At 44.4% G+C, this 27,245-nt stretch overlaps 1 protein-coding gene across 7 annotated transcripts; it reads right to left on the reverse strand.

The window, feature by feature from the left end:
* Positions 1 to 328: 328 nt before the first annotated feature.
* LOC108035096 (rho guanine nucleotide exchange factor 5) lies at positions 329 to 26,721 on the reverse strand. 7 transcript variants are annotated; one of them, XM_044094688.2, is made up of 10 exons: positions 26,242 to 26,721; positions 14,223 to 15,469; positions 11,995 to 14,123; positions 10,464 to 10,567; positions 3,487 to 3,734; positions 2,458 to 3,423; positions 2,198 to 2,387; positions 1,100 to 2,121; positions 829 to 1,033; positions 329 to 765 (listed from the first exon to the last, which is right to left on the reverse strand). In XM_044094688.2, exons 2-10 carry the CDS (start codon positions 15,345 to 15,347, stop codon positions 602 to 604), a joined length of 6,153 nt encoding a protein of 2,050 aa, XP_043950623.1. In that variant the 5' UTR covers positions 15,348 to 15,469; positions 26,242 to 26,721; the 3' UTR covers positions 329 to 601. The 7 variants fall into 7 exon arrangements, with proteins under 7 accessions (XP_043950623.1, XP_016966006.1, XP_016966007.1 ...); XM_017110517.3 differs by lacking the exon at positions 26,242 to 26,721 and adding an exon at positions 19,848 to 20,231; XM_017110518.3 differs by lacking the exons at positions 10,464 to 10,567; positions 11,995 to 14,123; positions 14,223 to 15,469; positions 26,242 to 26,721 and adding exons at positions 4,190 to 4,676; positions 8,649 to 8,811.
* Between the last annotated feature and the right edge of the window lie 524 nt (positions 26,722 to 27,245).

Genomic DNA, 27,245 nt, shown 5'->3' on the forward strand with positions numbered 1-27,245 from the left:
GATGCGTAAAACAATTAAAGAGTAGGAGACATACATCGCGATCGATGTGGTAAAATGCTGCTGTGATATTTGGTTAATGGATTTGCCTGATAAGGATCGTTTGCATATTTGTAAGCTGATCAAAACAGTCCGACTTTAAACTATAGGTAAAAAAATGTTTAAATTTGGCTGCTTTTTGTCAAAAAATGTTATGTAACCCCTAAGGTGCAAAATTGGAAGGAAATCAATTTGAGTTAAATCTATGAGGATCGTTAGCATATATTGTAAGTTGTTCAAAACAGTCAAACAACTGGAAAGACTTTTATAAAATGAATATGCTTGACTTAAATTTTTTTTTAATTTTGTAATTTGTTTTATTTTATTTTCTTTGTTTAATTAGGCTTACATATCACTAAACGGTTATACATACATAAATACAAGTACTCGCTACTGCTTACTCAATAGGGAAAGACATTACTTTACGAATTCCGGTTAATCAACATAAACATCGAATTAAATAATTATCACATTTCCTAGAGTGTTCGGATATTATGGTAGTTCACTTAGAGTTGGCTTGCGGACTATGGAGTTGGCCTTCTCGGCCTCCAAATAAACGCAGTGGTCACTTGCCCTTCTGTGACTCCAGGTAGGTGGCCGTGAAGGTGAGCAGGCGGTGCCTTTGCTTCAGGTTTCGGGCACGGACATGAGCCGAGTTCAGCTCCTCGGTGTAGCTTCCGGGGAACCAGCCGACGGCGCCATCCCGGATCCTTTCGCCCTGGTACCAGCCTTCAAAGAGGGTACAAAATGATTTAATACATATTTACTTTCTAGTGCTGTGCCGCCACTCACCGTCGGGCAGCTTGCGGGAAACATTGACAACGTCGCCCAGTTCCAGCTGAAGGACGTCCGGCTCATCGGACTCGTAGCTGTGCTTGGCCACCACCTGCGGACAGTCCCAGGACTCGTAGAGCTTTTCGCCGGGCGTCTCCGCCTCCGGCGGTCTCATGGCCTGCAGCCAGCGCTGTTGATCGGACACCGATGGGCAGGACAGAATCTTCAGGGGGAGAAAGTAAATTAGTGCTGCTATTGGCAAGGAAAGGGGTGGACTAGGGTAACCCACCAGCTCGACGGTCTTGCGGTCGCTGTTCTCGAGCAGTGTCATCAGGATGAGGTTCTTGCCGACCTGGTCCTTCAGGTCCTTGGTGGGCAGCTGCGGCAGCGAGTCGCCGGCGGCCAGGGTGAGCATGCTGCGGGGGCAATAGTCGAAGACGGTGAATGTGGACTCGCCACGACGCTTGCACAGCAGCAGGAGATCCGAGAAGAGAAAGGCGTAGATGCTGATCTTGGTCAGGCGCTTGCCGAAGGTCAACTTGGTGTCATCGCCACGCCACATCAGGTGGGTCAGCTCGCCCCGCTTGACCAGGTAACGTGGCTTGGAACCCGCCCTGGGCACGCCCACCGGGGCAATGGCCAGGGCACGCAGATGGCTGGGGAACTCTAGCTGGCGGGAAATCCGCTCCAGCTCGAAGGCCTGCTCCCAGCGATTGGCCGCCTCGTTGCACTGGCCCACCAATTTCTGAACGAGGGCCAGCGTCAGCTTCCAGCCCTCGTACTCCTCGCGATTCAGCGGCGACTCTTTGCTGAACACCGCGTCGATCAGGAGCGGCAGCCGGGTGATCCTCTGCATGGGCAGCATCAGGAACGAGTGCAGATTAAGGCCGCAGCAGCTGGGACTGGCCTCCAGCCGCTCGAGGTGCTGTTGGAAGGCCAGCGAGTCCTTGGACTCCTTCAACCGCCGCAGCGTCCTGTCCATCCTGCCCTGATGCTCGCAGAAGGCCACGTAAACGTGGAAGTGCCGCTCGGCGATCTCGTAGATGCAGCGACTCAGTCCCAGCAGCATGATGTTGTCCTGCCAGCAGGCCTCCAGCTCCGTGAGCAGCCGCTCCGAGCACTCGTGGACGGGCACAATGTAGGAGAAGAGCGCCTTTCGGTCCCTGGCACTCAGCACGGATGTGTCCACGAAGGCGCTGTGGTTCATAAAGTGCCGTCGCAGCAGGTTCAGGGACTTGAGGTAACTGGCCTCCGACGTGATGATCTCAAACTTGGCCTCCTGCAGACTGCGCTCCCGACTGGTCAAGGTGGCTGGAATGAAATGGTTGCGAACCAAATTAGTTGGGGGCTCTAAATTGCCTGGGTCATGTTAAAACGATCTACTTACGCAGTATGCAGGAGTGTATGACCTCGGGGATCTCGCACCACAAGGTGCGCGAGGGTCCGTTCTTGGGCTCCACCAGCTGGAGGGCCGTGGGTCGTGGCTTGGCCATTGGCTCTCGCTTCGCCTTGGCATGCTGGCCAATCTCCTCGTAGCCATCGGAGGATCCGTGCGCCTCCAGGTCTCGGGTGATCGACTATAAGGATTGACGGGCATGGATTCAATGGATTTTACTTTTGTATGAATTAAGTGTTAGATCCACTCACCTCCAGCTTGGCGGCACTGTACATCTGGTAGAGTGGTTCGTTGGAGAACAGGCTGTGAGGCTCCGAGGACAGCTCGTCGCCCAGGCCCGCCTCGTTGCCGGTGGAGACTCCCGAGCTGCCGCTGGAACTGGCCACGGATATGCCGCTGGTCTGGTAGAGACCCGACTCCGCGTACCAGGAGCTAACGCCTCCGTGGCCACTGGGCGTAGGCGTGACCGGTTCGTCGCCCCTGGGAGCAACTACAGCATTGTTGGCCTGCTTGAAGACGCCGCATTCGGCATACCAGGAGGTGCTGTGTCCAGGATCCTGCACTCGCTCCGCCTCCGTGGCCGTCTTACTTCCGCCCATTGGCGGCGGCGGTGGCGGCGGATCGTGTGGTCGCAGTCCAATGGTAGTGCGTCGTCTGCTGGCCTTCGCCTCCTTCTTGACTTTGCGGGCCGCCATGGAGAATTTTTGTGACTCCGCCGACGGTGTGCAGTTCTTCTCGGAAAAGCCCGAGTCTAGTTCCCCGGAACCATGGATCTCCGGCTCCAGTGGCAGGGCTGGCAGGGATCCCTCGGGGTCCTCCACGTAGAAGGTGCTTCGTGTGGCCGCCAGGGAGGAGAGCTGCTTGGTATCGAAGCTGGAGCCGACCAGGCTCTTGCGCAGACGGTAGCGCAGGCTCTTGCCGTTCTTCTGCTTGGTCCTCAACACTGGCGGCTGGTGATCCTGGTGGATCTTGGCTGCCTGATTCCCATTCGGACCGTACTCTGTGCTTTCGTACAGCTCCTCCTGCCGTTTGGCGGTTTCCACGTAGAACTGCGGGGCTGCCGGGGTGTTCTCGTACAGCTTCTGCTGACTGCCCTTCGGGGATTTCTTGCTGGAGATGAAATCCTTGAATTTGCGCACGAACTCGTACACTTGGTTTTGCGGAGGAGGTGGCTTCGGCAGGCGATGGTTGCGCATGTCCACGCCGCTGTCGTTGTGCTGCAATGGCAAACGGGGGAGTTACCTTGCATTGGAATCTAGCGGCTCCACGTGGGCACTTACGTTTCGTAGCCGCTGGTCGGGCTCTCCATCGCCGTGGTCGTCGCTGTCCGTCTCGAACGAGTCGTAGTCATCCGAGATGGCCACGTGCTCGCCCAGCGTGTGGGCGGAGGCCGAATGGCTCTTGCTGCGGCGGTGCGAGGAGCGCACCCCGCCGCTCCGGCTCGCATCCTGGCTGTGGCGCACCAGCTGCGTCGAATGGCGTTTGTTTCCGAGTGGGGACAGGGTCTCGTAGTAGTGGTCTGAGTCATCTGAGCGGGGGTGGAGAAATGAAAAACATAAGTACTTGTTTCCTGCTTCGGGGTTTATAGTGGGTTCCCTGCATGCTATACATATGTTTATGTAAATATGATTAGGGAATTATGTATCATAATTTTCACATGTTTAACCCTATAAAGCTTTTCTGTCCACTTCAAATCTTTTAAATTTTCCTATTAAATTTTTATAATTATATTTTTAAATTAGGATTAGATTTTTGATCTACAATATTATTATTAAATTAGGAAATATTTTTAAGGTTTAGAATGAAAATAAATTGATACATTTTTTGCATTTTCTAACAGTGGCTTTTGTTCTACTATATGCTTTTTTTAAATCTATGTAATATCAAATTTTTATAATTGTTGTAATAAGCGTGTTTAATCACAGAATTTTTGTTGTTTTGTTATGTTAAATAAAGTATGAACATTTTGGAACCAGAACGAACCTACGAAAGTGCTCACTGACATGATGACCTTTGCGGGATAAACGCCCATCGCCCCGTGGGTCGCCCGCAGGGTGGTCAGCATCGGGGCCCGTTGGTGGGCGTGGCTGCAGCGCTGGCTAATGACCGCCGCCTCGTTTTGGTAAATGGGTTGGGGGGCGGGACGCAGGGGCTCTGGGGACACGGGTCCGTTCAGATAGACGCTGCTGGTGTTGCCCCGACAGGTGACCCCCACCTCGCCGGCTGCCCGGGGTCGCCGCTTGCGGGGCAAGGTCACCGGGTCGGCGGGATGACCGCTGCTGCTCAGACTACCGGAACAGCTGAGGCGATGGCCGTTGCTGCGACTCAACGCCGACATCTTGTCACATCTTTGGGGTCAGAGGTCTGTCGGCGGTTTGATCGATTCACTCAATTGGACCAGGGGCTGCACTCAAAAACAATTTTTCAAGCGAGTCCTGAAGATTTCTCCCAAAAAGGAATTGATTTTTGACTAAAACATATTTCAGAAAATTTGTACAATTGATTTATGGTGTGCTTAATTTTGGAGGAATTCTTTTTTGAGAGAGAAGTTTATTTATGCTGCTCTAAATTTGGAAAATATTCACATATTTTTTGGTTTTCTCCATCCGTAAACTCTCTTCACCCAAGTTAAGTCTTTGTTTTTCGAGTGTGGAGCTGCAGCTGTGGTATTCAGAACTCAGTTCTTCGGAAACTGCACTCAATTGAGAGCAATTAAAGCCGCTGCACAACTGCCTGCCCTTTTCTGATTGACCAATTCTGCCCACTGTCCGATATGCTAATTAAAGCGACTTTTCAAGAGACACAACAATAAAAAGCTGCTGGCCATATAGAGCGAATGGCACGGCAGCCCGTGTGTGGCGCGGCCCGAGCTAAACTAAACTAAAGCTAGCTAAAATAAAGGCAAACACCCAGAGCCAGGGCATGCAAAATAGCGCAAATTATAATGGAATCATGCTTGAATGCAGACAGTCGCTGTGGATACAATGTCGAGTGATTAACAGACATGGTGGAAAAATCAAACACCATGATGTGGCAGGTGGCGCACATCCAATACTCGGAGGCCCAGCGAACTTGGCCACTTTCAAACGAATTTTAGGCACTATTCTGTGGCGCAGAGCACCGTTTTGCGGCCAAGCCATGTGTGAATTTAGAAAATTCTAGCCGGATTCGGGCACAAAGTGCTCAGACCAGATACTATCTGTTCGCATACTGTGTATACGTAATACGTAGCCGAGGAGGCAGGCAGGCGCAGCGAGTGCCAACCGGTTCGAGAGCGCCAATAAAACCAGGCAGCGGAGACCGAGCTCTGAAAGCTGAACATGAATATGAGTTTTTATAAAGATATGCGGCTTACGGACTTGTAGCCACAGGTGGGGGCACAAAAATAGCACTGGGAAATAATATCTTTTTTAAAAAGTCCCAATTAAAGTTGAAACTACCAGGCACACATCTCGAAAGGAAATTTCAGAAAATTATGTGTAAAAGGTTACATTTTTAGGCACACATCTCAAAGTATCTTCTGTACTTTTATGGGATCTGTACTATTTCGAAGAATTATTGCAGCTACTAACACAATATATTCAAAATAAAGATAGGATTTGTTTTTATAAAAACTTGCAAGCTGGCACTACAACTCTGCCTGCCCCTGTTTGAATCTACATATACATATCTCGAACGAAACGAGATACTTTTGGCGGCGACACTTGTTGCGCGTAGGTTGCTGGAAATATCGGGGTTCTGGAGCCCGAAACAAGAAGCTGCCGCGATTCTGGCCAGCACCAGGGAACCGAAATGACCGGTTTCGGGTTATTGCTAACGGAATCGAGTGTGTATTCCCTGGTGAAATTCTTCGAGCTTAGCCTTTTGTTGATGCGTCTGAAGTGAATGTTCGCATCGTTCGTACCGCTACGGAGCCAATACGGAAATGGTTTATTTCATTAGTCGCCTCAACGCCTCTTGGCGCGAGAGCCAAACAAAGAAACCGAACCGAGGAAAAGATGGTCTAGCAAGGCGATACATTCGTAAGCAAATGCCCAGACTTGGACTCATATAATGTAGTACATATGTGGCATGCATACTATATATAGTGTTGAGTGTATGCACACCAAGATGATCTTTTGTTTATTGGAATGCGGCAAGTGCAAGGCCGGCAGTCTGACGATCTTCAGAGGTTGCTGCTGCTGCTGCTGCTGCTTCTATCCGCTCTTCACGCATAAACAATTAACAATTAACGCTGCAATGCAGCTGGAAAAAATCCAGTTGATCAACGGATCGAACGGTTGATTGATCGCCCGACGCATTAAGGTTAAGATTATTAAGTGCCAATCGATGTCATTGTCTTCCACTCGGCTCTTGGTCATGTAGGAAAACCACAGTAGCTGATAGGAACAACGATCAGGGTCTGAAAATTGTTTTTACTGATATGTTTACAGTGTGTTTGGATTGCTCCACACTTTGAGTTGCCTCATCTCAGTTGGTGTCTTTCTACACTTCATTGTAAATAGCTTTATAAGGCTTTTGTATTCTCGAAGACAGGCAATTACTCTTGCACATGCCACAGCAATTAACAGGTTTTCTTTGAATAAATATTTTGAGATACTTTTCTGTTGGATGTAATTCATTACTCCGGAAAATTCAATACAAAATAAAATCATTCTAGTTATTTAGGTAAATACTTCCCAAGCTTATAGAAACATTTGATGACATTACACTTTCTGAGAGAACCCTGTAAAAGCACAAGTCATCTAATTCAGTTTAAAGAGCAAGCAATTGAGTCATATCTCTCTTGAGTGTACATGGAATAAAAGCAATTTATTTGAAAATTAATGCTTTAATTTTACACATAAATACTACCTAGTCATCTAATAAATCTATTGATTATGTCTCTTTAAATTACAAATGGTTGACTTTTAAAAATCAAGCTAGAAACTCATAGTATTACATCACTAATCGAGGGAGCCCCGTGCCACCACCAGTCAGCTAATGGAAAAAGTGCATCAAGTCCGGAGATCCCCAGTTGGGTGTGATCTTCCTGCCTGCGACGAGCTCATAAATTTTCATAGCCCCGAACGACTGTGACTTTGGGTCGGAATTTCCACGACACTTTCGCCGCGGGCGTTGCGTGTTGGCCAAAGCTAACGAGCCAAAGTTGAACGTGCCGCGGGTAAAAGTTAAAAGCCAAGCTGAGAATTTCCATTTAGCCGACTTGGGCCTGGGCCTAAGCATTGCCGGTTGGCGGGCCTCGGTTTCACCCATGAAACATGAAACAATTACAAGATATTTTCCAATTGCCAACTGGAGTTGCGTTCGCTGAACTCTCTTTTTGGAAGAGGGGTACGCCTAATGCGATAATCGCGCTTTTACGCAAAGCCAAAGCCTTTTTTGTGGCATTACGTGCGGCACTGAACAAATTTTAATAAAACAAAAAATGTAGTACCAAAAATCGATCTATCAAAAATCTTTTGAAGATCAAAGATATAATATCTATACAACGACGTGGATCTTAAGTTAAGATCATGGCGCAGGACCATTTAGAAATACTAAAATCATAACATTTATTGATTTCCAAAAGTATTTCCAAGTTAGGATCTATTACTGTTAAAGTAAACTTTCGAAAAATGAAATATTTCGAAAGATAAACGATAAAATATATCGATACAACGTGGATCTTAGATGAAGATCATGTCGAAAGACCTTTTAAAGGGGCGAACATCACAACCATTATTCATTTCAGAGGTAGTTTTGTTTAGTTTTATACAAAGTTAGGACCTTTTGTTCAAAATATTGAAATTTTGAAGGTAACTATTGTTTTTTGCCTCTGTACACGAGCCCGCTCAGTGGATTTCGAGTTCGAATTCGCACTCTAGTTCGCACTGCACATTGCACACCGCCTTTTTGCAATAGCTGCCCCATTATGCCATGGCTTTAATGCAAAAGTCATCGCCGCATTTGGGGAGTTGCGATTCCTCGGGCCAATAGTTTGCGGAACGGCTATCACTCGATGAAGTTGCTTTGCTGTGTTTCTTTAAGACTTCTTCAAGGTTGCCTCGGGGCTGTTGGCTTTGGCCTGCGCTCGTACACATTTCTAGACTGGTTTTCGTTTTCGCTAAACAATTTCGTCATCGCCCAGCGAGGGCAGCAACAAATAATGGCCAGAAAAGCAACAAACTAAAGGTGGATTGTCCAGGGGAGGGGGTGGGCAAGTCGGCCGCAGCTCGTGACGTCTCCAAAGCAGCAACAACCACACGCACGAGTACTGCAACAGCAACTTGCAGTGCAAAAATGCACTAAGCTCTCTCTCCCTCGCCCGTGCACTCGCTCTCTCTCCCTTTGTCTGGCAGAGGTTTACTGATTTGAGATGCATTTCACGCTTTTGTTGGATCTACTTTATTCTCCCAGCTTGGCATTAGAGCAGCATCATAAACCATCCACTGGTATTCACATTTATCACTCGACTTCTTTCGCGTTTTTGTGTTCCCGGGACGGAGACCCGTTTTCCTCAGCGGACCGTCGGAGTTGAGCGCGTCGCCACGAATGAGCGGCCCCGGCCAGAGCGACCAGATGCCCCTGGAGAGCAGCGGTGCTGTAGAGCCGTGGCTACCCCAACACCACCACCGCACCGCTGGCAGCAACTGCACACTGCGTCCACTTTATGGGCCTCGTGCACTGCGCGAATGGTTCGGGGTGAAATGGGTTCTAGTCCCATTTATACAAGAAAACAACATAGGAAGGTTTAAAAAAAAAAATTCGTTTATATTATCAATCTTTTTAAGGGTTTTTTAAGAGTAAATTTAAGAATTTTATAAGCTGAAGACAAAGACATAATAAGTATTCCAGTTATAAGAAGAACAACTAACTGAACAGAGTTCGTTAAAACTAATATTAAAAAAAAAATCGCTAGTCCTGCATATATTATATTTGTACTTTTTATTTTTAAACAAAATGCATATATCTTTTAAGGGGTTCTCGAAATGTTCTATTTAAGACTTTTATATCTAAAAGATTTTCAGACAAAACCCCTTTAAAGTATTCCATTTATTATCGAAACTATATTGAAATTGTTTTTTTTAATGCTTTTAAAACATATTTGGTTTATTCTTTTATGGATTTGCATTCATTTCGTCTCTCAGTTATTAAAAATAATTAATAATAATTAATAATAATACATTTCTACATTTTTTTATAAAAATTTATTATTTTATATTTATTTAGAATATTATATTTACCGAAAATGATTTTGGAAGACCTATTTTGTTGACAAGTTGTAAGCCACTTAAAAAAAACTTCAAGCCTAAAAAAATAATTACTCATTCGCCCTGTTGATAATTTTTTTAAATTAAATGATATATTAGATGAACTAGTAGAGACAATCAATTTGGCGCAGTGTGTGGGTGTTTTTTTGTGGAACCTGTCGCCCTGCGTGCTCTCCGCCCGTTTTTTTTAACTCTCACTCTCATTTGAAAAACGGTGGCTTAATTATCCGCTCTGTTAGCTGCTCGCCTTTTCAACTATTTGGGTTCCGCTTCGCATTTGGCATTTGCATTCGAGGAACTCAGTGGCCGCCTGGGGCAGAGTTGTGACTGGAGCACTCAGCCACTTGTGTGTATTCATCAAAGGCAAAACGCTTAAGTGGCCTTAACTTGGGCCAATTAAACAGTCGATAATTATTGTGTTTGAGCAGGGCAATCTATGTGGACTGCAAGTGTGGATGGTGGGGCTTAGTGGGGACACGAACCAGCGATCAAAGCTGTGGCGCCAAAATCAACCGGTGAGCTTTTAGATAAAGGAGCTTTCGTGGGAATCCCCTCTATAAAAATATGTGGGGAAAACTCCTCTATAAAATTATTATTTTTTTGCTTTTTATAGTTTGAAACTACTTGTAAAATATAATTAAGATAAAATTTAGGTTTTAAAAAAAAAGTATTTAAATAATTTAAAACGATATCTGGAGCTATTTATAATTTCTTATATTCTAAAATGAATTTTTATAGCCTACAATTTTGAGGAAAATATAAAAAGTACCGATTGAATGTAGAAAACGTACTTATTAAATTATATTTTTTAAACTTTCAAAACCCTTCTAGGAATTTATAGAGTATTAAAGGAAATCCCACCACTCAATTTCTAGGGTTACAAAGTGTGTAAGTGGGGTCAAGGAATACACGAGACAATACGGTCCCCTCCCGCAGTGAGCACTTTCTCCGGTTCTTTGGTTCAAATACTTAAGGCCAAGTAGCTAATTAAGTTTCCCACTCACCCTCTATGCAGCTTATCGCCTTCTTTTGTTGCAGTCTTTTGTCTCTGATGCGCTTCGACCAATCCGGACTCCGGGTGCGATGCGGCTTAAACCGTTCCCGTACACTGCAAGTAATCGGGGACACCATTAGCATGAAAACAAACACTGATTTAATTGACTTAAAATAGTTCGGGTTAATTACTTCATACTTCCACAAGCGATCGATCAAACTAATTCTTAACAACTGATCGCCTTTGGGGAGATTCAACTGGCTGGGGTACTCCAGATTGATTTCTGGCTCTTAGCACTTCTAGAGTTCCTCTCAAGAGGCCTGCCAATCTTATCAACAGATAACAGGGGAAATTGTAGGTCAGCGTTCTAATTAATGGGGGCCTCTCAAAAAAGAGGGGGAATTGGGCTGTGAAGTGTTTCAATCAGCCGACGAATGTGGCAACTTTAAAATTAACTTTGACAAAATGAAACACTGTCATGCTGTCGTACTAATTAAGTGACGACAGAAAATTCTGAGGCTGACAATTATCTGGGCATCAGAAAATCTATTAAATGATCATTAAATGTTTGCGGTGTTCCTCAATGTTTCTAAATCCATCTTGATAAGCTTAGTTAACTTTATGTAGTATGTTTCTTATGCTAAAAATCTCCGCTGCTTTGTTTACCTTTTAACGAGATTAAGCAAATGAATATTCAACACAGTGACTAAGTAAATGCGCTTGATAGGAATTCTATTTTCTGTGTGCAATAAAAATGTATAAATTAAATTCAGATTCAAGCCCACTTCCCTATCGATACAGATAAGAATCTAAGCGCCCGACCGCCTTGACCTGCTTGGCGGCATACTTTTGCTGTCGGCCCTTAGCTGGAAATACAGAATTATTTTGATGTTTGAATTATTTCCATGTTGCAACGCTCCATGCACCATTCAGCGGCGGCAAACCACATTTTCGACCGTCGAAACCCCTGCGCTGCCTGTCTTCTATCAGGCGATTAGATAAGACCAACCCAAACAAACTGATAAGCGATCTACGCAGAATTTGTACCGCCCAGCTGTATAAAAATTGCAATTCTTTTCTTTTTCCGCTCCCAATCGTTTTTGCCCAACACGGCACTGGGTAAACAACAATAACATTGCGATATTGTTTCCTCGATTTGCCCACAATTCATTTATATACCATTATTCATATCATCTTGACCTACAGACTGGCGGCTACTATTTTTCAATTTTCAATTATTACTATCAGAGCTGATTTATTGTCACCCAGTGAATAAAATATTAATCACAATATATAAAAAAATATTATAAAATGCATTTTTTTAAATAAAATTCCTGATTTTTTAGTAATAATTTTAAAAAGGGAATTTTGCGCCTAATAAAGTATCTGTTTTTATGAATATTCGATAATAGTCATTAATTTTGCCCAACTTTTAGAAACATTCCAACGCTATGATTCGTTAAATTGATATTTAAATTAATGTTTCCTAGAGTAGCTCCAATTTTTTTAACTCATATCCGGTTTACTTTTCGAATACTTACACTATAAACTGGGCCTCGTTGGGAGTCGCCTCCAGCGCCGCCTGACCGATCTCGCCATCCGAAATGTCCACCCAGGCGTCGCTGTTGTCACTGGAGCCCGCTATCGAGGATCGCTTGTCGCCGGGCTTGCCGCTGTCCCTGCTGCCGGCGGTGCTACCCAAGGACGACCTGCATCCCACGCTGGCGCTGCCGTAGACCACACAGCCGGCGGCCGCCAGCGAGGACTCGTACAGGCTGTTGGTCTTGTGGTCCGAGGAGATGGTCAGCGTGGACCCGCTGCTCGAGAGCTGGATGCAGCTGCCCGCGGATGCCTGACCCGGAATCCGACTCCGACCCTCATCCTGACCCTGATCCCTGGCCCCTCGAACCCTCCGAATGTGGGTGATGCTCTCGTAGCAGTTGGAGCTCAGCGAAATGGCATCGGTGGTGAGGGTGGCCTCGCCGCTGGAGGACGAGCACGTGGCCTTGCAGTGCATGGACTCGTAGCAGCCCTTGATGGTATCGTATATGTTCTCATCCTCCTCCGACTCTTTGGCTTGCGGCTTGGGAGGAGCTGGACGCAGAGGCATGGGAGATTTGCTAAGTACTCGCTTGGGCTTCGGCAGTTCCGGCAGCTCATCGCGGGTATTGCGGCCCAAAGTGCCGGTGCCCGAGGGCGTTGTGGGTGTTAAGGCCACCTCCTCCTGGGCGAAGGACTCGTAGCCATCGTAACCGGAGCCAGGACAAGCGGCCTCCTGGGACCCTGCAATGGACTCGTAGCCCTCCAGCCAGTTATTCGGCTTGGCCGTCTCCTCCACCGTCTGGTATATGTCCTCCACAATCTCTGAATTTTTGGCGGATATCTTGAAGAGGCTGGAAGCCTGGGATTCAGTCTTGGTTTCATCGATGACAGGAGTGATGGGTTCGTACAGGGATTCGGGCTCTAAGTCCTCCTCCACCTTCTGTGCTTCTTGATCTTGCACCTCCTCCTCCTCCTCCTTCAGCTCCTTTAGTTCCAACTCCCTGACCTTCATCAGCTGCTTCTGCTCCATGATCATCTGCTCACCCTCGATGGCATTGACCAGAGTGACATTCACCGCCTGGTTGAGCAGGATCTGATTGTTGGATATCTGCTTGTTGGCCGCCTGGTAGACAAAGGAGCTGTTGGGCAGAATGCGCTGCTCGAAGTCATCATTGGCGGCCAGCAGGAGTTCGTGCTCCCCACCAGGACTTGTGACTTCGCTTAGGGGATTGAGGACCTTGAGCTTTTGGTCCAGAACCTCTAGGGCGTCCAGAATTTTGGCATCGGCTTCGAGGCAGGGTGATATGAGCAGGGCATGTGAGGAGTCTTCCAGATCTCCGGCTTTCGGGGTTACCTCTCTTGGTAGTTCCAAGCTAAACCCTTCCTTCCTGGTAACCTCTTCCTTGGTTATTTCCAGCTGAAGATCCTTCTCTTTGTTAACCCTTTCCGGGGAAGCCTTTTCCTCCTCATCCATGGATATCTCCTCCCGGGATCTGCCTTTGGTGGGTGAGGGACTCGCTGATTTCCTACCTTTCGCGAAGGTGAATCGGAGCTTCTCGTATATGGAGGCATACTTGTGCTTCCGCTGCTTCTGACGCAGATCCTCCTCTTCCGCCACCGCCACCGCCTCCTCCTCACTCAAAATCCCGTCCAGCTCTTCGCTGGCTCTGTCATCTGTGTGATTCAGTTCCTCGCGATGATTGTTCTCGGGCAGTGATTCAGTTGACTTTGGTTGCTTAGCTTGCTCCTCGGCGGGCACTGTCTTTAGTTCCTCCTTTACCATGGCCAGTTCGGGAGTTCCCACACAGCCGGATGGCAGTTTGAGATTTCTTTTGACCCGCGGACCTCTGGGCAGACTACTGCCCCTCATCTGTTCGAGATGCTTTCGAAGCTGTTCGCTTTTCAGCGGAACACTGGGTTTTTCCAGCTTCTCAAACTTCTTGATATTACGCTGGACAGTGGAGATGCGAGTCTCCTCGCTGTTGGGGGATACCTTTCCCTCTGCAGACGATTTCTCCACGATCTTGTAGACATGCGTTCCCCGGGACAGCCAGACGCCATTGTTGCGCTTCACCTGCTCCAGGATTCGCGTGTCCTTCTGGATAATCTCGTTGAACTGGTGGGTTAACTAAGGGATATTTAATTTAGATATTAGATTTAAATGTCAATAATAAAACTAGTTTAAAAAAGCCGGGGGAATACTTAGAGGTTCGTAACCAACAATTACCTTGGCCACCAGACTGATGCCGCCACCTGAGGCAGTGCCGTGTGAGTCCATATTGCTTAGCCTACGCGTTGGATGATGATGCTGATGGTAAGATTTGCCAGCATGGGTTTTAAAGCTATATTTGCGACGACCGCCCGATCGACCCGTCGACGCTGATGACGTCAGAGCGCTGTGGGTGGTGGTGGTGGAGGAGGAGGCGGTGGTTCGAAGCGATTCGCAACTGCCGCCACTATGGGCGCTCGCCGCGCTGACACTGAGCTCCTCGAGGCGACTTCGCTCCCGTTTGCCTCTGAGTTCCACCTCCAGCACCTCCTCATCCTCCTCCGTGGACCCCCTGCCCACCGGGCCAACCTTATCTGCTGATAAGACCTCCGTATTATACGATTTCACTGCAGGTAAGCCGCTGCTGTCGTCACGTTTCGCGCGCGTTTCGCTGGCGTTTAAAAACGCCTCGTCCGCGTTGCTCCTTAGCTTGGCCTGCATTCTGGCCTGCTCGGCGTTTTTGTACTTGTAGAAATTGTCCTTTTCCCGCTGCAATTGCTGGTGCTTCGTCTGCGAGTCCTGCAGGCTGTGCAGGCTGGCCGCGCGTTTTGCCAGCGACTTTTCCGGCGTGGAGCAATCGCGCGAATTGTTAAAGGCGTTGACCAGGCAGCTAACGCTTTTGTTTAGCTTTTTCAAGGTGCCCAACGAGGAGGAGGCGGCGTTCGAGCTGGAGTGGACGTGGCAGTGCCCCTGATCCTCGCTGGCACTCTTGATGCGCTTGCTCCACAGCAGGCGCAGGGTTTGCACACCCCGGAAATCGCGAAAGGCGCGCGACTCGCAGCTGCAATTCGGTTGCGGATTTGCTTGGCTATTCGGTTTTCGATTTTGATTCGGATTTGGATTTGGATTATCTTTGCCGGACTTATCGCACGCCGGCGGATTGTTGTTCGCACTGTCACTATTCACCAGCCAATTGATAATTGTCTTTTTCGATTTGCGCGGCGTTGTTGCTGCTGCAGTTCGTGTTGCTGTTGCTGTTGCTGCTGCTGGTGCTGCTGCTGCTGCTGTTGGTGCTGCTGCATTGCCGTTAAGATCACGGCCAGCGGCTTTGGCAGCCGCATCCAAGACAGGTGACATCGCCATGGCGATTGGCTCTGATCTCGGCCAGAAATCGATCACGTTCTCGGCTAACCAAGAAGCAGCCGGCCAAGATGTTGCTGCTGCAGTTGCCGCTGCTGATGGTGATGTTGCTGTTGCCCCCGGGCCTGGAATGACGAAAACAGAGAGTGGAAGAGAAAGCTCGTGAAAATCTTGTTCATGCAAATGCAAATCGGGTGCCAGCCATTATATTTAAAGGCGTGCCTCATCTCGGCAATTATGCGTGATAAGCGGGTTTGACTTGTCGCTGCCAAATGGAATTTCAAGGAGTTCCTAACTTAAGGCGGGGGTTTTGGTATGAGTAAAATCACTTACTAGTCCTAGTCTTACTAAAAATGTTATAAGCGAATAAGTATGAATAATATGAATTAAAAAAAAAACCCTAAGATAAGCTTTTCAGTCATACAATATTTTTAGCTAGGGATTCAAATATACTTTGAGATATGTTAGAAAAAAAGATAAAAATAATAAAAACATAATATTTTTGAGGTTTATTTATTTAGATTTCTAAAATTGTATTATTCTGTATGAATATCGATATAAGAATTTTATAAGAAGAATCTGAATGATTAATGTATTAGATATTTGAATATAAATATATTAAATATTTGTTTATTTAGTTAATAAAATATTTTTAAGCCTTTATAAAAAATGTTGCTCAAAGACAATGAATACTCTTTAACTAGACCAAATAACTAAACAAATAAAAATACAAGCCCAATCCAATTTAATAATTTTTAAAGGCTGCTTTAGGTAATCAAAGCACTTGTTCCTTTTATTGGGAAACCAAAAACCCACAGCCGTGGAGTTTTTGACAAAATCGTGTAATCGGCCGGAGTATTTTAAGCGTCTTTTCGAATTTCGATGATGAATAGGCAGTATTTCTTTCAATCTTCAAGGAAGCCCAGCGACAAGCAGGCGAGAAATCAGTGCGGCGCACAACATTGCGTATGCTTGATACGCTATGAGTGCGCTGGCTTATCGCCTTGCGATCGAAGTTGGCTGACTCCATATGGCCATATGATGATATGACTGTGTGGCATTGCACAAACCCACCTGACAATTGTTTACCGCCCTGGCAACCCGCCTGCCTCCCTTCTCCCGCCCACCACGCGTTATTTTTTGTCACACACAAATGCCAATTATAATGAGCGATTACATAAAGTCGAAACCATTTCTTCTGCCTCACATGCGGCATCGTAAAATGGCTTTTAAGCCGCTTTTGGTACGTTCGTTAACCGTTTTCATCTGCGGTCTTCGTCCGCTTCACACTTTATATTTGCTTGGGGTTTTTTCTACATCTATGTACCTACATTATATCCCCATATGTTTTTTCTAGTTGTCACATTGCCTCGCACGCGGCAAGAATAAATAAAATTAATTTTCATTTGCCATTGCAAAAAGGTTTTTAAACAAAATATTATATACGAGCCGGGCACACACGCATGTGGTAATGTAAATAAAAGAGCAAAAACTGCTGATTACGCAAACGAATTTGGCCGACAATATGTTTTGGTTGAAGCGCGGCCAAAGGAAACTGGTGGCCAAAAGAGCGTTTACTCATAATGTCTTGTTTATTCGAAATGGAATTTTATTGGCGATTATTTGTCAATTGCAAGGCGGAAAGCAAACCGGCCCCCAAAAAGGGGAATTCCAGCGGAATCAATGCCAGTTTGCAGCCCTGGGCGGCGGGTTTTTTCGGGTATTTTAAATTGTTAGTTAATAGCTACATATATTAGTTATGAAAACAATCGGGAAGCATAAAATGTAATAGTGAAATTAATATTTAATATTATATTTTACCATAAAAGCAAATGTATTGTCTTAAAAGATTGCAAGCTGTAAGTCTTGTAAGAGCCAGAAGTTGTGATCTATTTTTTCCTTTTTTTTTATAAGTAAGAAATTTAATATAAATATTTTCTGGTAACTAAAAAATATAAGAATGTTGCTCAACAAAAATATTATCAATTTATACATTTTTCGTCAAAGAAATTCCAACAAAATTTACTTTTAGTAGAGCAAATAATAAGCAATATATTATTTAATGGGCATTTGCAAGAAAAAATTAAGTTCCAGACTACTAATAAATGGAATTATTATTATTATTATTAGACAAACGAATAAATATAATAGAAGGTCAATTTGTTTGGAATATGGGAAGGAAGGAAAAAAATGGGTTTATGATTATTAATATAAATAAGTTAGTAAAAAACGAGACCCAAACCTTTAGGAAGGTAGAAATAAAACCCCCAGAAACCAAAATCCCCCAATAACTTTGCCAAAATCAATAAGCCAAGAATCCAACGCTAAGTCTAAAATGAGCCATAAATCGATTGGCTTTCGGTTTTCGCCGCCGCAGAATGATAATTCCAATGCCTTCTATACAGAGTGGGCTCTAAGGCCACTCAAGCTGTGCGGCGGTCAACAGCTTTTCGGCCTGGTCAATGCAAATGTTTTGCATATTAAGCAGCCTGAGACCGAAGAGAAAAATGTAAACAATTGACGGGGCGACACTTGAACAATATAAAAATCAACCTCATCTTGGGCAGAAGAAAAGGCGGAGCGATAAAAAAGAAACTTGATGAGCTGCAGTTTTTTAGGCTAAGCTGCAGCTGCACCTGCCACACAATTATTTGTATAAACGAAGATATATGGCGTATAGGATATATCCATAGGTATGCAAATGGCTTTCAACGGATGCAGCGTTTTGTTCGATTTCTTTTTGTTTAATTTCTGAGGGCGGTGCAAAGATTTTCCCGGGGCTTGGGGAGACCGAAAGCCAAAGGTATCGACAGCCGGGGTGAAAGTGATAATGGCCAGCTGACTTTGAGCCAAGAATCCGGCGATTAGACACGCGGCGGCGGCCAACTAATCTTGGCTCTTACAAGCGAATGCGGAAGAAGATGGCCAATGAAATGGCATGGAAATATTTTAATTTCGTGAAATTAAATCAAATGAAATTTATTGCCATTTTGCATAGAGAAGAAGAAATTAAACAAAAACCAGCCGCCACTAGAAATGTGAAAGTCAACTTTTCCTTTTTGCTGCTCTCAGAGTGTTTGTTTTTTCGTTTTTTTTTTCTGGTTACAAAGCTAATGAACTGTCTTGGCCATGATTTAGAGATGCTGTTGATGGCTGACGAGGTGTTGGAAAAATGTGGGATAATTCTGGGCTTACTGTTTCGGTTGCACAATCGTATTGTTTTGGGTACTTGACCACTTCACTACTCCTCTGTTCAAGGACCTGGGACTGCCTGAATATTGTTGACTGGTCGTGAGTAACCCTTTGTTTTTGTTTTGGCCGCGTTGCCGTGGCAAACATCCACCACCGAGCAGCTCTTGCAGCCCTCAGCCAACTGAAAAGTCTGGCTAGCTGGCTGGCAGCGAGCCACCCCCAAAACGCTAATACACCACTGCGTATGCTTTATGCAGGGTAAACAGTGCCCATGGGTCGATAGTTCGCCTTACGTTCGAAGGGTAGTTCCTATTTACCACCTATGTGTGTGCCCCTCTTGAGTTCTTGCATTATTCAAGCTTTGTTGCCTTTCTGGCTGGGCTTAAGTTAAATTTAATTTGCTAAATTGATGCACACACAAGTGACACAATTTGTGCCCATTAGGCTGCTTATCTGCCCGCCGATTACAGTCTGAGTCATGGCTGTAGGCTTATCGAATGGGAAATTTGATTGAATATATTGTTGGCCAAGAACTGCACTGCACCAAAAGAGGGGGGGGAGTAGAGTCCCGCATGCAAACGAGCTTCGGCTGCATTCCAAGCTTGGCTGAGCCAAAGATTCGTTGGCCAAGAACCGCAACCGTGGACTGGGTCCACAGATCTTGGCTATAACCGCGTAAGGCACAGAGGCGTATAATTAGCGTGCAGCATTGGCAAAGTGAAGCTAATGGAACCAAACAGCGCCGCAGAAACATGGCTAACCGTAATTCCGAAACCGTAAGCGGAGAATCCGACATGACATGGAAGAGGAGGTCAGTTCGGGGGCCACTCCAGCCGTGTGTGTGCGAAAGACAGTTAACAGTTAAGTCATGGAGCCAGCTGGCCAAAAAGAATGCGTTAATATGCGATTATACGATGACAACCAGTTGTCAACACTTCAGTGCAGCCGCAGATCCGGAAGAGCGGCGCTAGAAAGCTTTGAAATTCAAGATTAGAGTTGGTCTGCTTTCCTAATCAAAATTAATGACTTGATTTTAATATCTTCCATTTTCATAGCTTTATAATAAATTGGTAAAATATTTAGTTTATTTATAAGAAATTAGAATGGGGAATTATTCCAACTTCATCAATTAAAATCAAAAACAATTTGATTTTTTAGTTAAGTAACCCTAGGTTATGGTTTCAACAATGATCTATTATATTATTTCCTGCTATTTTAAGTACTTTCTGCGATTAAAACCCATTTCTATTTATTTGTTTTAAGCATTACCAATAGAATAGGTAGTTTAAAGCCCTCGTTTCTTTTAATTACCATCAAAGTAGGCTTCACTCGATCTAATCCCAACGGAAATCGAAGTTTTGAGCCAGGCGCTGGAAGATTTGGAGCCTGTTCTTGGTGAAATTTCGCCTCTACCGATTTGGTATTTGCCTTGTATGTATGTGGAATTCGCCAAGTGGTTTGGCTAGATTCTTTCAAGAGCACACTGGCACCACGCAGATTTTCTTGTGGGCGTTTCACTTTTGCCCGCTTTCATTTCACTCCGGCCTCAAAATCTAGAACCAATTTGGTGCACTCGATTGCAGCTATTGCACTGCCTTTGACTTAGCATAAAGTATGCCGTATTGCACATTATCTGAAATATTTATACCGAAGAGGCAATCAAACACCGAAACACGCGCTGAGGAGTGCCAAGGTGGGCAACGAGAGGCGCGGCAGCAACTCCAAACGTCTCCAACGACCGACGACCGCGAAGCAACTGACGAGTGTTGCTGCCGTCGTCGACGTTGCTGCTGCTGCCTGGTGTTGCTGTTGCTGCTTGGTGTTGCTGTTGGTATTGCTGCTGCTGCTGCCGTCGACGTTGCCAACGCTGTTGATGGCTGCTGTCGATAGCCGTTGACGTCGCCGTCGCCGTCGCAGCTTATGTTGCTGGTGCGCCTGATGTTGCTGCTAGTGATATTGCTGCTGCTGCAGCTTAAGCTATTGGTCTTACGGCACAGGGAAAAATAACAACAGCTTTTATGGTTTGTTTACAACGAAAATGCATCATAAAGATTTGAAAAAAATATAAAAAAAATATATATTCCGATATAAAATATTTTAAGGTTATGAAAAATAGGTTGTACTAGTGATTTTGCTGCATGATTGCTGCTAAATTTAATTAGTATTGTATCTCTTTTGTATATGTAGTCTGAAAGGTGGTAAAAGAAACAAGATTGAGAACATAACTTTATAAGTATAACTTACTTAACTTGACTTCCGCAATTATTTTCATTGTATTTTTTTTAACATTGTTTTAACATTTACTTAAATATTTAAAGGGATATTTCCTATATAGGAATAGTTTTGTGATAGTAAAGCCATAGTAAAGCAATATCTATCAGTAATTTATCTGGCATAGCTAACAGTTTATCAATTTAGAATGAAAATGTTATTTTATCTATCACATAATTTGTATCTTTGAGTATCTTTTGGTTATGGGATTAGACAAATACTTCGTTTGGGTTCATAATTGAGTTCTCAGTGCATTGCAACTCCAGCTGGGAGCCGTGGATCTCGGATCGTGGCGTTCGTCTCGCATTCTTGTGCATTGGCTTTTGGCGCTGCATTTTGTTCTGATTCTGTGTCTGTTTCTGTTTCTGTTCTTGTATCTTTTTCTGTTTCTGCTGGCTTAACTTTTCTCCGCCTGCCAATTGCATTTCTCCGCAGGCATGCGACCCACAAAGGAGGATTTCTGGCGGAGCGGCCACAAAGAATCGCTTGTGCGCCCCCGTTCGTTCGCCCTGGCTGCGGTGGCTTTTAATTAGCCAAACAAATTTTAATTAAGTCGCAGCGCCTCTAATTGATTTGGCAGCTCCATTAATTCAGGGATCGGCATGTCGGCGAGTGTAAATCTCTTCTTGAGGCGCCTGGGAAGCGGAAACTGGTTTCCTAGCCCCGCCAAGAACGCCGAATGATTCTGCAAAGCTTGCAGGCCCAAAACATACTTCAATCACTGCCCATCAATCGGCGCGAATCGGTTAAGCCGCTGTTAACGAAACCGGTTCGGGTTGGGAAATCCAATACCAGTTCTGGCCAAGTTCAGCGGCGCCGAAAAGAGACGGCACAAAAACAGAAACGCACGAAAGTAAAGTAAGCCAAAGGCAAAAGAGTAAACAAAGCCAGTAAACAAAAAACAAAATACACATAAAAGCAAAACAAATCCAATATTTAACGGCTGTTAAGGAGTGAGTGAGTGGGATGGCCTGCTTTGGGGTGACCATTTGTCGCTGTTAAGAGGCAGTAACAGTTTAACAGTTTAACCCACTGTTGGCTGTTCGCAAAGGTGTGATCAATTTGTCAAATTTATTGATTTTAAAAAAAAACCTTACTTTTTAAAAGTATTGGAAGAGGAAGAAAATTAAAAAAATAATATAATTCCTTTTGGGAAATGCAAAAGAACTCACTTAAATTTTTAGAAAATAAATCAGTTGATTTAATATATATAAAAATGTTTTATGATATGTAAGTTAATTTAAAAATTTGTTACTACTCATTTGATAAAGGAACAAATTAGTCATAAAAAAAAAATATTTTTTATATCTAAAAATGAATTTATAAAAATGTATGCGATTTAATAAAATAAATGAAGTCATATTTACTGCGAAATACTTGAATATATGTATGGGTAGGAGATTTTTAATAAATGCATGTAAATGATATAAAGAAAGTTAGCATAATAAAGAGCCCCTATTTTAGTTTAATAATTGGAAATATATTCCTGAGAAACGATATATTCTAGTTCCTAGCAACCCAGGTGGAATCTCAGCGGGTTAAGAAATACACCTTGCAAGTGGAACAGACTCAAAAGGAAGGAATTTAGCATTTCGCAAAGTTTCGGAGCGCACGAAAAACTCAAAAATCTCGGCGACCTGAAAACCTGGTTTTCGTTTTCATTTTCATTTTCCTCTTCGCTTCCATTCATTTCCATTCAATGCAATGCGAAAAGCCTCGGAGAGGTACTTAAAAAACGAGCAAATAAAAAACCCCAACGCCCATACATGGGCTTGTCAGCGCAACCGCTTTGTACTTGGGAGGATGGATCATCGTCATCATGTCGGGCGGGATGGTGATCATGGGGGGCTGTTTATGAGGCTGGAGCCGGAGCACCCGGTTACTCGGCTGTGGCAACATGTGGCAACTTCATATGCACAGCAGACACTTGTTGCCCCGCCATATCTTCGCATCTGTATCTTTGTATCTTTGTATCTGTCTCTGTAATTTGCATTAAGCGGCTGATTTTCCTTCGCCTGATTTCGTTTTCGTTTCCATTTCTGGGGTGGGTTTGGGCTGGGTTTTCAGTGGTGGGGCAACGGGGCGTATGCGAAACAATGCCTATTAATCACCGCCAGCTGCGGTAATGCGAAACTTTAATTATCGTTACCAGTTCAGCTGACGAAACTGTAGCGTAAGAAAAAGGCCCCACTTCTTGGGCTGTTTTTTGGTCTATTTAATTTATTGTACAACTGCCGAGAGAGAGCGCAGCGGAGATGAAAATAAATTCAAAACACTTTCCAACTGTCATCAAGCGCCGCCAGTTGCCTGGTTGGTAAATCTAATGGCCAAGACTGGTGGAAAATACGTACTCAAAGATTGAAGCCGGCTCAGTTGGCCTTGGCGGGGGTCTTCGGGTTCTGCGTCCCCATCTCAGGCCCCAAACGTGATTTGGCCAGAATCGGAGCCACGTACGTACGATGGTCGCTGGTCGTGGCTGGTTGCCCGGAATCGTGTTTAATCACTAAACACAAAGAGTCCCCATATCGGCGAGCAGTACAGAATTAACTTCAAGGGGAAAGTGAGCAAATGTGTGGCCAAATGAATCAGTTTACGGGGAAATCTCGTGGTCTCGTGGGTACTAAATTAATCACCTCGCTTAAAACATTCTGAGATAGAATGTTGAATGAACTAAAAAAGTGTACAGTGAATAAATTAAATAAATTTGTAAACCTCTTCCTAAGCAGACAAATGTAAATTGTAGCTATAATTATATTTATCTCAAAATACATAAGCTCTTTTGCAAAATATAAACTACCATTTTTATCCCTTTGGTCATCTTAAAATTTCCCCCTTAATTTATTTTGAATTATGTAAATTTTGAAAGCATCTTTTGCGGTTCCAATTCATTATAGGTAATGCCTCGGGACTTCTTTCTCTCCGCCTGCTAACCAGTTTTGACCTCTTATTCATGGGCAGCTGATATCTCATCTCTGTTTTGGTTCGATCAACGAACTCTCTAGGCCAAATTTGACGTTGGGTCTCCGCATTTAAATTCGCTTTAGCACCTCAAAAAATCGCCCACACTTTCGGGGTGACACACTTTATTCAGCAATGAACTATATAGAATGCTCGACGGGCCACGAAGAAGGTATTTAATAAGAAACGATTGTCTCACGACCTGCGATGGTGGCCAAATGCCGAATGCATATCAATTAGGGGAATTTCACGGGCCAAAAAGTGATGGCCTGCCCCGAAAAGAACCTGCTGAGGCTGACAGCTTCATTGGCATTCGCAACTCCGATCAGCGATCGATCAATTAAGCCGACTTAATTTACGGTGCAGTTTTCACATTGAAAATGTCACCAAGCATGTCAGCGGCGACGATGACGCGTTTGTTTCGCCTATTGTTGTTTGGCCAAAACTTTAATACTTTTTATACATTTTCATGCATTTTTTGCAGCGATAACTGCTGATGCCCGAGCTACAAAGTTCAATGGCTGGCAAGTCGAAATGCATTCGCCAAGCAAGTGGCCCAAAGCCATCGCTACACAGGGAAGAACTGGTACCTTATTTGGGAAAAAATTATATTTGAAATTCAATAACTTAAAAAAAACTAAAATATATGAAATATCTCGTTTTAAAATCTAATTTTATTTTTTTCTGGATGTGAAAGGATTTTTAGATATATCATAAACAATCTTTAAAAGCTTAAATTTGACTTTAATTATAACATACAAATTATTCCATGAGTATACCTAAATTTGGTTGAATTAAAGATTTTAAGTATGTGAAAATTATAATTATTTGTAATAATATTTATAATTTAATCAAATCAATCAAATCAAATATTCTAATCTTTGCCTATTTTTTTTTATTTACTAAAATAATTACTGGTAATTTCCCTCAGTGCTCTCGCTGGCCACTTGAGTAAGAGGAATTTTTGTGCAGCTCGGTACTACAGGTTTTCACCAGCATCAGCCTCGCATTTGGGGCATGAGTCACGGATTGGGTTTGCGGCCAAGGAATGCCAGGGAAAAGTCCCCCAGACGTTGGCCAATTCCGACCGGCGCTGTCAGCGGCTGTAAGCTGCACCTACGGATTACAATTACGAGCATCTGAGTATCTATTTGTATCCGCGCGATACAAATTCACAATTACCCCCACGCAGCACAATTTCGTGTGCTGCAGGCCGTGGGCGTGGGCTCTAATTATACGGCCAGTACTTAGACACCAAAACAATTGTTATGCAAAGAAGCTGATCTCAAGATGGTTGCCCCCCCGAGATCATGTGAATGAAAATGGAAAGTGGTTAGGCTAGCAGCCCCCTGCCATGGCTACGTATAATCTTTGGGTACGTCTTGCGGACTGCATAACTAAGAGAGTTATTATGGTGATTTCTGCTTTGACGACAACCGCGAAACGGAAGCCATGACCAGGCCACTTCACTTAACTCATTGCAGAATTACACTCGGCACAATCGTGTGTGTAAACTGGAATTCGCCTTGTAATGAGGCCGGAAGAAATCGTGGCCATTGTAACGGAGACTACGGCTTGGAGTCGCAATGAAATGGAAACTGGTGGTGCAACAACGAGGTCCGCAGGTAATCAAAGGCTGGGCTCTGGGCAAAATAAACACGCGTGAGTTAAGTGTGAACAAATAACTTATGGCCGAAAATAAATCTTGTTTATAGCTATAACTGCACAAAAGCAGAAAAATTTATCAGTCATATCGGACCTATTAACCACAAAGAGATATGTGAGTTCAATTGGTAAATATTCTTATCAAAAGAATTAAAATTAGGTTTTTTATCGGTCCCTATAAACTTCAAAGTGATATGGAGGGAAAATATAATATAGAGTTTTAAAAAATAAATATAAATAATATTATTATTGTAAAATGAATATATCATTCAGTAAAAAATATGACTAATTTCAATTATAAATTTATTGATTGCTATTGTAAAATTTGTATATTATTTAGTAAAAAATATGAATAATTTCAACTGTAAAAAAATATACTTATATGTAGCAAACAAAAAATATGAGTAATGGATACTCAAAGAACCCAGATTCATCGCGATGCTAATCAATCGTCTTTCACTTCTCTGCCCCCAGCCCCAACCCGCCGTGCAAACAACTTTCAAAGAGAGTAGGGCCCGACCTTTATTTGCTTTTGGCAGCTTTCTAACTGCACGGCAACCAAAGCCGTAAATTGGCAATACGAAAAGTCAACCAGATCGAGAAGAAACCTTTTCAGCCCATAAAGAATTGTGTGGTATACGTACTATAGGAATGACATGTTACAAGTGTATGGGGGAGGAAATGATTGTTTTCCCAAGAGAACTGCCGATAAGTCCCCCCTTTTATCAGCCACACAAATTCCCTATGTTATTCGAGCTGTGCAGTTGCATTCAGTGAATGCCTTATCACTCTTTTGTTCTGCAATACTTACATGTTGAGGGCGTTGGCTAGGCTGCCCAAGCCAGGTCCAAATCGTAATATATATTTGCATCCAAAGAGCTCAACTAATGGAGCTTTAAATCAATCAATTTTTGTGTTAACTCTCCGCTATTTCTATGCTAATAACTCTATTCAGTTGTTATGTAAGGAACACACTGGCACTGGGCCTTATCTTCCACGCTTTCACACACAAATCAGCCTGGCCGCATTATCATTTTATCTATGCTTCGCGAGTGGCGAATCTGACGAGCACTTTCCCGGGCAGAAGCCGCTGGAACTGGCAGCGCCACCGCAGCACTGGCCGCATTTTTCACTTTTCCACTTTTACTTTTCTAATTATTTATCCACATTGCAGCATTGACGGCGATCGATCACATTACTCAGCCTCTCGGCTGCGATAACACTTGGACGTGGACGTGGACGTGGGCAATGCGGCGAAACCGAAGCGCGCGCTAATGGAGCTCGTAAGAGTTGGATAGCTGGGCTGAGACTGATTTGGAGACCGGAGACGGAGACTGATACCGCCGGATCGCTCGGGAGCGCGGGGAACGCGGTGGCGCAGCCTGAAGATGGATCGCAGACGGCGAGAGCGTGCGAGAGTGCGCGGCCCCACAACAATGGGGCACAGAGCGCCGAGCTCGGAAGCTCTGGGTCGGGTCGGTGGTGCTCGGGTCAGGGGCCCCGAAGGCCCCGCATTCGGCGAGAACGGGAGCGCGCACAGGGTGACCCGGGCAGAGCTTTCAGGCGCTGCTCCGCACTTGGCGGTGGGCAACTGTCCCCATTTCCAGATTCTGTTTGTCTTCGCGGAGTGTTATTGGTTGGTGCCCTCTATAAGGGTGCTCCGCTTACTCCGGTTTGTAAAATAACTGATTTGATGGATAACAAAAGATATAGGACTTAATAACTGAGACTTTTTTTCTTAAGGAATGGAAGCAACATTAAGATTAAGATTAGGTTAAGTCAATAAAACTAGGGAATCTCCTTGTACAAATACTA

The sequence above is a fragment of the Drosophila biarmipes genome, chromosome 3L, assembly GCF_025231255.1.
Source record: "Drosophila biarmipes strain raj3 chromosome 3L, RU_DBia_V1.1, whole genome shotgun sequence".
Lineage (NCBI taxonomy): Eukaryota > Metazoa > Arthropoda > Insecta > Diptera > Drosophilidae > Drosophila > Drosophila biarmipes.

Coding starts and splice junctions, on each gene's coding strand:
- LOC108035096 (XM_044094688.2), bottom strand. CDS start 15,347: ATGGCGATGTCACCTGTCTTGGATGCGGCTGCCAAAGCCGCTGGCCGT. Junction 10,568..11,994: donor AACGAGGCCCAGTTTATAGT/GTAAGTATTCGA, acceptor GATTACTTGCAG/TGTACGGGAACGGTTTAAGC. Junction 2,388..2,457: donor ACAGTGCCGCCAAGCTGGAG/GTGAGTGGATCT, acceptor CAATCCTTATAG/TCGATCACCCGAGACCTGGA.